This window comes from Nelumbo nucifera, chromosome 1 (assembly GCF_055504915.1).
Source record: "Nelumbo nucifera cultivar China Antique chromosome 1, China Antique-T2T, whole genome shotgun sequence".
NCBI classification, from domain to species: Eukaryota; Viridiplantae; Streptophyta; class Magnoliopsida; order Proteales; family Nelumbonaceae; genus Nelumbo; species Nelumbo nucifera.
Window position 1 is genome coordinate 208,827,258 of NC_142649.1, and position 11,127 is coordinate 208,838,384.

Genomic DNA, 11,127 nt, shown 5'->3' on the forward strand with positions numbered 1-11,127 from the left:
AAACACTGAGCAACCGACACCATTAGACTCCCAGGAGGTAAGTCCACCCCCTAACCGCACTCCTACTGTGGATGACATTGACATTCCTATTGCCCAATGAAAGGGAGTCGGGTCATGCACTACCAAACACCCCATTACCCATTTTGTCTCTTATGATCACATTTCCCCCTCATGCCGTGCCTTCCTATCGGCAGTTGATTGCGTCCCTGTTCCCAAAAATGTTGTAGAATGTAGAGAAGATGGGCCGAATGGCCCATAGGCTGTTTATTCTTTTCTTATTATTTATGTTTTTCTGTAATGGGCCTTATTCTGGGCCCATCCTGTCTATATTATGTTCTTTGTAATTTTTTGCCCAACTAAGGGCCTCTTTGTAATTATTCAAATCTATCTTAATAAAATAGTGTTAGGGTGCTGGGAGAGTGTATGGTTCGAAACTCTCACTCTCAAACCCTCATTGCCAAACTCTCAAGGTCTACTCTCTTCAGTTTTCTTCATGATTGACATCTATGCTCAGCTTGAGGGGGAGTGTAGAGAAGATGGGCCAAATGACCCATAGGTTGTTTATTCTTTTCTTATTATTATGTTTTTCTGTAATGGGCCTTATTCTGGGCCCATCCTGTCTATATTATGTTCTTTGTAATTTCTTGTCCAACTAAGCGCCTCCTTGTAATTATTCATATCTATCTTAATAAAATAGTGTTAGGGTGCTGAGAGAGTGTATGGTTCGAAACTCTCACTCTCAAACCCTCATTGCCGAACTCTCAAGGTCTACTCTCTTCAGTTTTCTTCATGGTATCAGAGCAGGCCTGAACTTCAATATCCTAGGGCTGGAAGCTTAGCTCGTGTTGCCTGATTCTTGGAGGTCATTGGAAGTGCCCAAGACTCGAATCTCTTGGAGAAGTGGTTCGGTGGCCAGGAAGAATCAGAGAAAAAAAAGGGGAAGGGGAACAACTCGGTTCTGATTTGAAGCTCAAAATTGTAAATTGTGCTCAGATTTCTGGGTTTTTTTTTGGGTGTGTTTGGACTGCTGTTGTGTTCGAAATTTCTAGGTTGTTTCTGTACAACTTTCGGCTGCCCTTTAATCTGGTTTAACCCAGAAATTTCTGGGCTGTTTTCACTCCTTCTTGGACTGTCAAAACTGCCGAAACATCCTTGTTTCAAGAGCTGTGGATTGTTGCTTCTATTTGGTTGTTTTTGGGGACTGTACGGACAATTCTTGAGGCCTTTTTTTTCTTTTTGACAGTGGGGTCGTCTCTATTGCCCTCACTGTGTTTGTAAAAAGGCCTTTTCAGCAATACCGATTGGTATTCACTCTTCTTGGCTATTTCTTTGGTGATTACCTTGAAGTCCCTGATTTGAAAAGGAACTTCGGTTGAGTGCACAGTGCCTAGAAGTTTCTGATTACTTCTTGAAGGCCGAACCAAACTGTTATTTGGGTGACTCGTGTAGAAGTTTCTGCTTCAGTCTTGGTTCTCACAACTTTCGGGTGTAGTTTGGCCTTATGTATTGCCTTCTTGAGGACGGTTGAACTCAGTCCTTGCTCGTCCTCATTTATTATACTTGTAGAAGGCATCTGAAATCATATTTGAAGTGTTTACATGATGTACTCCTCAGAGTTTGAAAACAAGAATGGTACTGAATATGGACTGGTTCAGGGGACTCCAAGTGATTCTTTATTGACTGTGACCACAGTCAAACTAGATGGAACTAATTATCTGGCATGGTCACAATCAGTAAAGATATATGTATGTAGTAGAGGAAAGTGGGGGTCCATTTCCGGGAGCAAGAAGGCTCCCCCAGAAGATGATCCATCCTACGAGAAGTGGATGCAAGAAAATTACACCATCATTGGGTGGCTTTTGAACTCAATGCAGCCACAAATTAGTCAACACTACCTATGGATGAATTCAACAAAGGAAATTTGGGACAGTGTTGCAGAAACCTATTCCCAAAAACTCAATGTGGCCAGAGCATAGAAATTGAGAAGTGATGTAAAGAATTTAAAGCAAGGGGAGAAACCTCTAGTTGTATATTTCTCAACCCTGAAGTCTCTATGGCAAGAGATTGACCTAATAGAAGCTGTAACTTGGGACACCACCAATGATGCAGAGACTTACAGAAAATTGGTTGAAAGGAACAGGGTGTTTGAGTTCTTAACCGGACTGAACCCAGAATATGATATCACAAAACAGAATATTCTTTCCAAGGAGTGTGTCTCATTGTCACAAGCTTATGCATTGGTGAGTAGTGAAGAGAGCAGAAGGGCTGTCCAGGTTCAAGGGGCTGATATTAGTGATCACTTTGCGAATATGGGGGTTAAACCTAAAGGGAGTGCTAGAAGTTCTGGTGGCACAGGAAAGAAAGAAGTTATATGTGAGTACTGCAAGAAGCCGAAGCACACCAAAGACAAGTGCTGGAAATTACATCCTAATCTTGTTCCCATTCGGTTTTAGAAAAAACATGATAGTAAAAGATCAGGAAGTGCAAATGTAGCTGCTGGGCTAGATACTGAAGAGATGTCTGCTTGTGCACAGTTGGCAGCCATGAGAGCAGAATATGAAAAGTTTGGGAAGATGATCAGTCAGCTGGGTGATGTGACTTCTCCTTCCAACCCTTTAGGAAATTCAGCTTTTTCTGCATTTGCTCACTCAAGTATAAGGGCTTCTGCCAATCATGCAACCACTTCAGGTAATCTCAAGATTCCTTGGATTATTGACTCAGGTGCTTCTGACCATATGACCAAACTTTCTACCTTGTTTGTTTCATATGACTTGCTTCCTGGACGTGATAAAATCACTTTAGCTGATGGTTCACTTGCCCCTATCTCTGGTAAGGGAACCATCAAGGCTACGGATTCCTTGTTCCTTGTTCACGGTTAAGCACAAGGCAGATGGAACAGTTGAAAGGTACAAAGCAAGATTAGTAGCCAAAGGGTACACACAAGTATACGGGGTTGACTATGATGGGACTTTTGCCCTAGTGGCTAAGATGAACTCAATTAGGGTTCTCCTGTCCTTAGATGCTAATCTTGACTGGGAATTGCATCAACTGGACATAAAGAATGCTTTTCTGAATGGTGACTTAGAGGATGAAGTATACATGGTTCAACCCCCTGGATTCTGTGCCAAGGGGAGTGAAAATAAGGTGTGCAAGATGCAAAAGTCTCTTTATGGCTTAAAACAGTCTCCCAGAGCCTGGTTCAGTAAGTTTCACATGGCAGTTCAACAAACGGGTTGTTGTATTGATAGTGTATGTGGATGATATCATCATTACAGGAAGTTGGAGCTCAGAGATACAGAACTTGAAACAATTCCTTGCATTTAAATTTGAAGTGAAAGATCTAGGCCCCCTGAAGTATTTCCTTGGGATTGAAGTTGCCCGCTAAAAAAATGGTATCTTTGTCTCTCAAAGGAAATACACCCTTGATCTATTACAAGATACAGGCAAATTAGGTGCAAGGCTGACAGGTACTCTATGGATGCGGACCACAAGTTAGGTGACTATGTTGGTGAACCTTTGGAATATGTGAAACAGTTCCAAAGGTTAGTGGGAAAGCTGATTTTTTTGTCCATGACCCATCCAGACATTGCCTATTCAGTTGGGGTTCTAAGCCAATTCATGCACTCTCCTAAGAAACCACACATGGAGGCAGCAGAGAGAGTTCTTAGATACTTGAAAAAGTATCTCGGAACAGGTCTACTATTCAGTAAACATAATCACCTAAAGGTGGAAGTCTTTACAGATGCTGATTGGGCAGGTGCTGTGGATGACAAAAAGTCCATGAGTGGGTATTGCACATTTGTGGGAGGAAACCTAGTGATTTGGAAAATATAGAAACAAAGTGTGGTAGCAAGGTCAAGTGCTGAAGCTGAATATAGAGCTATGGCACATGGGGTGGCTGAAGTTCTTTGGTTAAAGAATCTTCTAGGGGAGCTTGGAGTTGTTGTTCATAGTCCTATGTCCCTTTACTGTGACAACAAGGCTGCAATAAACATCGCCAGCAACCCTGTCCTACATGAGAGGACCAAGCACATTGAGGTGGACAAACACTTCATAAGGGAAAAATTGGAAAAAAGGGAAATTTGCATTCCTTATGTCAACTCCAAGGAACAATTTGCTGATGTCCTCACAAAGGGGCTTCCATGCTTGCGGCACAATGAGTTATGTGACAAGCTGGGCATGATAGACATATTCAGCCTAACTTGAGGGGGAGTGTTGTAAGGCTTATTTAATTGTTACTTTATAGCTGCTGTTAGTAGGCTGACTTCTTAGGATACTATCAGTTAGTTGTCTTTTTTTCGTATTATTTTTGGTTCTAGGGTGTGCCGCCAGGGGCATACTTGTAATTTCTATTCCTTTATTAAGTTAATATAAATAGAAGACTGGCGGCGGCCAATAGGATCTTTTTCCTCTCAATCGTAACTCTCTTTTTCTTCTCTCTCTCTCTCTCTCTCCCACTCTCCATGAATCATTACAGCAACAATTCTGGTAACTAAACGAGCCCTTATTACTATTTCTTATGGTAGTTATTTTGATTCTATTTGGTGTGACATTGTTCCTATGAATGTGTTACACACATGTTGCTTGGAAAGACTTGGTTGTATGATGGGATATCTTCCATTGTGGAAGGGAGAACACCTATCACTTCCTGTTTAATGGGAAGCGAGTTATCATGAAGCCAATGTCACTGGAAGTTATTAAAAGGCATGCCAGGCCACCTCAAAAGGAGACTACAGCCCAAGGGCCTGTTGCTGAATCTAAGAAAAAACCATTGCATTTGCTCTCCAAAAAAGAGTTTGAAGTAGAAAGGAAGGAGACATGAGTTGTATATGTTGTAATATCCAAGGAGGTAAAGCAACCGGATGTTGTTCCACCTATTGAAATGCCTAAAGAAGTGGTCCAAGTGTTGGATGAGTTTTCAGATTTCATACCAAAAGAGCTACCTAATGAGTTACCTCCCATGAGAGACATTTAACATGCTATTGACTTGTAGCCAAGGTCACAATTGCCCAACTTACCAGTTTATCGTATGAATCCTATAGAGCAAGCTGAACTTAAACGACAAGTTGATGACCTCCTAAAGAAAGGTTTTATTAGAGAAAGCCTTAGTCCATGTGCTGTTCAAACTCATCTCACTCCAAAGAAAGATGGTTCTTGGCATATGTGCATTAATAGTAAAGCAATCAACAAGATTACTATCAAGTATAGGTTTCTGATTCCTAGGCTTGGTGACATGCTTGATTTGAGGACTGGAGCAACCATTTTTTCTAAGGTCATTCTAAGGAGTGGCTATCATCAAATACGGATTAGGCTTGGTGATGAGTGGAAGACAACATTTAAGACAAAAGATGGCTTATACAAGTGGTTAGTTATGCCATTTGGACTAACCAATGCCCTAAGACAAAAGATGTTTCCTAGTTTATTTTGATGATATTCTTATATATAGCCATAGTCCAGAAGAGCATATTGATCATCTATGTCAAGTGATGAGAGTTTTACGCTAAGAGAAACTCTACATCAACTTAAAGAAATGCTCTTTCATGTCACCCAAAGTTATATTTTTGGGGTTTGTTGTTTCTGTTGATGGCATAAGTGTTGATCCTGAGAAAGTAAAGTCTATCTTAGAATGGCCCTTACCTACCAATCTTCAAGAGGTTAGAAGCTTCCATGGCCTAGCGACTTTTTATAGAAGATTTATTAAGGGGTTCAACACTATCATGGCTCCAATTACATATGCAATGAAAAGAGGTTTTAATTGGACCAAGGCAGCAAGAAAGGCATTTGAGACTATCAAGAAGAAAATGACAGAGACACCTATTTTACAACTTCCAGACTTTTCTAAAGTCTTTGAAGTGGCATGTGATGCATCCGGTGTAAGAATTGGAGGGGTTCTCATGCAAGAAGGCCATCCCATTGCATTTCAAGTGAGAAACTAAATGAAGCCAAGCAGAAATATTCAACCTACGACAAATAGTTATATGAGTAGTGCAAGTTCTATGACATTGGCGACACTACTTAATATCCAAGGAGTTTGTGCTCTATTCAGATCATGAAGTTTTAAAGTACTTGAATTCCTAAAAGAAACTAAACTATAGGCATGGGAAGTGGGTTTAATTCCTACAAGAATACACCTTTGTTCTTAAGCATTAAGCTGGAAATTGTCCTTGGGTTGCCCAAAGACTACTAGGGTTCACGATACAATATATGTTGTGGTGGATCGTTTCTCCAAGATAGCTCATTTCTTACCTTGCAACAAAACACATGATGCTTCACATATTTTTCAAATAAGTGGTTCGACTTCATGGAGTACCTTTTATTATTATATCAGATCAGGACACCAAGTTTATGAGTTATTTTTGGAAGACACTTTGGAAATTACTTAATACTCAGCTGAAATTCTCTACATCGTTTCACCCCTAAATAGATGGTCAGACTGAAGGTAGTAAATAGAAGCTTGGGAGATCTTTTACGGTGTCTAGTTGGTGATCATACTTCTAGATGGGATCTAGTGCTTTTAATAGCTGAGTTTGCTTATAACAGCTCAGTAAATAGATCCATAGGAAGAAGACCATTTGAAGTGGTGACTGGTATTCAGCCTAAGCGGCCAATTGACTTGGTTACCTTACCACCAGATACACGTACTAGAACTGAAGCAGAATCATTTGATAGGCACATAGGAGAAATACATGATGATGTTAAGAGAAAAATTACATTGAGCAATGATTTATGCAAGGCTAGAGCTGATATTCATCGACGGTTGGCAAATTATCAAGAGGGAGACATGGTTATGGTATGTATACGACCAGAACGTCTTCCTAAAGGTTTGTACAAGAAGCTCCACTCAAAGAGTGCCGGTCCTTATAAAATCATCAAGAAGATAAGTTCTAATGCCTATGTTCTAGAGTTGTCAGATGACATGGGAATTAGTCCTATCTTCAATGTTGAGGACTTAACTCCTTACCATGGACATGTGAATTCTTTTAAGACTGCTATACCTAAATTGCCAACTATTGCAGCTCCAAATGACATTCTAGAGGATGTTTTAGATGAGGAATCATTATCTACTGCTACAGGAGGGTATAAAAAATTCCTTGTCAAGTGGAAGGCAAGCCTATGTCTGAGAGTTCTTGGATCACTGCTTAAAACTTTCATCGTTTCAACCCAGATCTTTATGAAAGGTACCATGCTTTTAACTCGCCGGGGTCGAGTTCTTTCAAGCCAGGGAGAGATGATAGGAATCGATCAGCACCCATGAAGAGTTATTCTAGAAAGAAGGCGGCCTTACAACAGGTCCTGATATGGCATAGTGATGGTACTTGGGATTTGGACTGAATTGAACACCAATGATAGTTTGTTTATGTTTAAAATTTCAGAGTCATTGCATAAGTAGGATTAGAGTTATTGAGTCTTCTTTGAATTGAAATAGGATATGACAACTTAGTTTGAGTCCTACTAGGATTATTGAGTCTAACAGTTTGACTCCTATGATTATTATAAATCTAACAGTTTGACTCCTAAGATTATTATGAGTTTAGAGTCTATTAATATGTATGGACGTTTTACAGAAAGGTGATGAAGTATATTGAGTTTTCTTCATCTTATGCTAGCTATGGTGAGTGATTCCCATGCCCTAGAGTGGTTCTAGGCACCCTGTGAGTGATTCCAGGTATTTTCTCTCTTATTCCTTCAAGAAGCCATTACATCCATCAACAACCCTAAATCTCTAATCAAGAAGACTATTCAACATTCTCTAAGGATTAGAACTGAGCTGGTCCTACATCAGGTAGCCTGTTGCCCTACCCATAGCCCCCCTCCCCCAACCCTGGTGACAGTGGGATTTGATCCCAAGTCTCTGCTATAACCAGACAGAAATCCTAGTAACTAAGCCAGTTGGCACTGTCATTTTATAATCATTACTAGAAATATCTATATATGTTACCTTTTAGGACATGGTACCCATTAAGATTAAGTTGCTTTAAGCTATGGCATTATTACAATGTCACTGACGATTTGAATTGTTTACCCTTTGAATACAGGAATATCTTACTAGATTTAAAGGAATGATACTTACTTGCAATGGGCTCGGTATCAATCATACTTCAATGTGGTAATTTGTTACCATCTACATAACAAGGCTTTCCATGTTTAATAATATTCTGTATTGAGCACAGGAATGTTGAGGGGCCATGAATGGATAATGTGAAGAACACCAATAAATGTACCTTTTATCTAGTTTTCTTGTGTATTGTTATGTATTATTTTTTAATAAAATTTTCTAGAACTTTTATTCATTTTTAATTTTTATGTTTTTAATTGATAGTTTGATATATAGGCATTGTTCACTACTTCTTAGTCATTTACCCTTTAAATGAGTTTTATGATACTCAGTTATAAGTGTAACAGGTCAATCTGGATAGTATTTGGAGCATTGTTTTTACCATGTTCAGAGAACCAGACCGGGCATAGAACCAGAGAAGGGAGAGGTTCATGGGTCAGAGGTTCAACTGGGGTTGAACCAGAGGTCAAACCGTGATGATGTGGCATAAGCATTATATGTACTGTGGGTCATATAAATACTATATATAATATATTTTACAACTTTTAATGTACTTAAATATGGTGGATGGAATGATAAGCTTCTTAATTTTTAAAACTAATGACTAGGGTTCAAGCCTTTTAATTTGCATTTTCTTTAAAATACGTGCATAATAATGAAATATGTACAATGAAGAGTCGTTTATTAACATAAGAGGTGGATTAGTGGTAATTAAGTAATATGTGAAAATAAGAGGTCTTGGGTCAAGTCTTGTTAATTACATTTTAAAATTTCACTTATGTATGGACCCGGGCAGTTTCATGAAACCGGGACCGGTTCACCAGTTTTCTGGTTAAACTGGCCGGTCAGCCAGTTTTCACTGGGTCTTGAGCAAGTCCGGTTATTGGGGTGTGACCGAACTGGCTAGAGTCCTGGGTCATGGTCCAACCAGTTCGACCAGATGGTCCGGTCCAGTTTTCTAAACACTGGTTTTTACCACTCCATCATTGAGACAACAATTTGATGGACCATCCCCTCAGCAGTCAGCATTAAACATCTAACTGCATTTGACATCAGCCACTTGTTTTGACTGTTCCAATTATTTGCAAGTGAACTGACTCCTGGAATCATGTGATCATCCTGACCTTAATGGTGCAAACCTCATTCTTCCCCTCCTTGGCTTCTCCAGAGAAAAATTAATAAACAAAAAATAGAGAAAATAAAGAAAATAAAATAGCGAACATTCCAAGATTTTTTCTCCCACAGCATCGGTTGGAATGTTGTAGCAGATGTTCTTTTTTTTTTTTGTAGCAGATATTCCTTATTCATAAGATACACAAAATTTAATCACATATCAAGTGAAATTGCAAACTGGTTATCTTACTGATCTATGCATTTTTTGCAGGACACAACTGATGGAAAGCAACGAGTGTCTGGAGAAATGAAGTTCATAATTTTCCATCCATTTAGCGTACAGGTTCCGTGGAAGGTATGTAATCATTTTGGCTCAAAAATATTGCAGAGAAGGTGGCTGATTAAGTATTTTTGAATAATTTGGTCTAGTGTGGACAAACGTTAGACACATGAAAAAGTTGAAGATAAATGAAGAAAAGTGTCAAAGGAAAATCATCTTTTCAATACTATGTTGGAGTTACTAATGATGAGCTGATAGGCAAATTAAAGTACATGACAAAACCATATCCATCTCCAGTTTAATGGATTGAAATTAGGTAGCATGGAATTTATTCACTATTATTTGGTTAAGGCTGCATTTGGCATTCCTTATTTTAAGTACTTACCTCTAAGGCTGTTCACGGGTCGGGTTGGGTCGGTTTACTGATATTTTTTCAACCGACCCGACCTGATCGGGTCACCTGAAATTGAAACTGAAACCGACCCTGTGTTAAGCAAAACCGACCTGATTGGTTTGAGTCGATTTCGACTCTACTTAGTGGTGACTTAATTGCTGTTCACGTGTTCATTTCTGTCTCTACATTCCCAAAGGAAACCAGCATTTTTTTGATGAATAAGGAAACCCGCATTTCCTTAATGTTTTGTGACCCATCCATGGATCCAGTTGTGGAGGGAGTAGAGTTTGAGAGACAACTTAGTTAAGTAGGTTGTAACTAGGATAGAGACAACTTAGTTAAGTAGGAATTAAGTAAGTTGTAACTACTAAGTAGGAACTAACTACTAAGTCGGTTTGGTTCGGGTTGGTTTCGGTTTTCACACATGAAAACCAAAACCAAACCGAATCATCGGTTTATGATTTTTTTATAACCCGAAGCTGACCGGTGCTGAAGAAAACCCGGCCGACTCGGGTTGGGTCGGTCCGGGTTGGTCGGTTTGGTTGGGTTGGGTCTTCTTATGAACAGACCTCATTTGTGCAGTTAAAAACTTGGTGTTCATAGGAGCATTTCAACAGCAAAAAAGGAGATAAGTCCTTATAAGGAATGCCAAATGCCAGCCTAAATATAATTTTAGTCACCAATTGTGAGCCGACGAGGGAAAATCTGTTGTAAAAGCATGATCACTGTATTGGTTGATGGATTGGAGCTACTCGTGATAATTGGTGGTTATGTCTTGTTGAGGAAAGACCTATGGAGAGGGCCTTTAGGGGGGGGGGGATATAAGAAAAATATAAATACCAAAAAGATCGATATGAGAAAAATATGTATGTTAGAGTTATATTACCCAATGATGTTCTCGGCTATCGGGGGTCTTGGGAGAATGGGAGGGGTAGGTAAGACTGCATATGGATTTAACCTTTTTGGGAATTTTTTTTTTTCACAAAGTGGCCACTCAAAAACTCGAACACCTTCCCTGTGTTAACCTAAAAAATGAACATGATATTCAATTCCTACTAAAAAGTCTACAGTGATGGCTTACAATAATCAAACAAAAGACATCAATCTTCTTGTATGATTTCCTTTTGTGTTTGGTTTAAATAAAGGTAGGGAAATTTGTAGAAAGCTCCACTGTAGTTTGTTTTTCTTATCTTTTCAAGTTTAAATTAGAAAGATCCAACAGCAACTGATCTTAGGAAGCTCTACCTGATCATAAACGCCTATAAAACCAGTCGGTTTTCCATC

General features: G+C 39.3%; 1 protein-coding gene across 1 annotated transcript in view; it reads left to right on the top strand.

Moving 5' to 3' along the window:
- The window catches only part of LOC104585614 (Chaperone DnaJ-domain superfamily protein), a 29,624-nt gene extending 19,879 nt beyond the window's left edge, over positions 1-9,745 (top strand). Inside the window, exons 5-6 of the mRNA XM_010242548.3 lie at positions 8,037-8,107; positions 9,441-9,745. Coding sequence (XP_010240850.1) covers positions 8,037-8,107; positions 9,441-9,480 — 111 coding nt within the window. The 3' untranslated portion in view covers positions 9,481-9,745. The remainder of the gene's footprint in view (positions 1-8,036; positions 8,108-9,440) is intronic.
- The last annotated feature ends 1,382 nt before the right edge of the window (positions 9,746-11,127 follow it).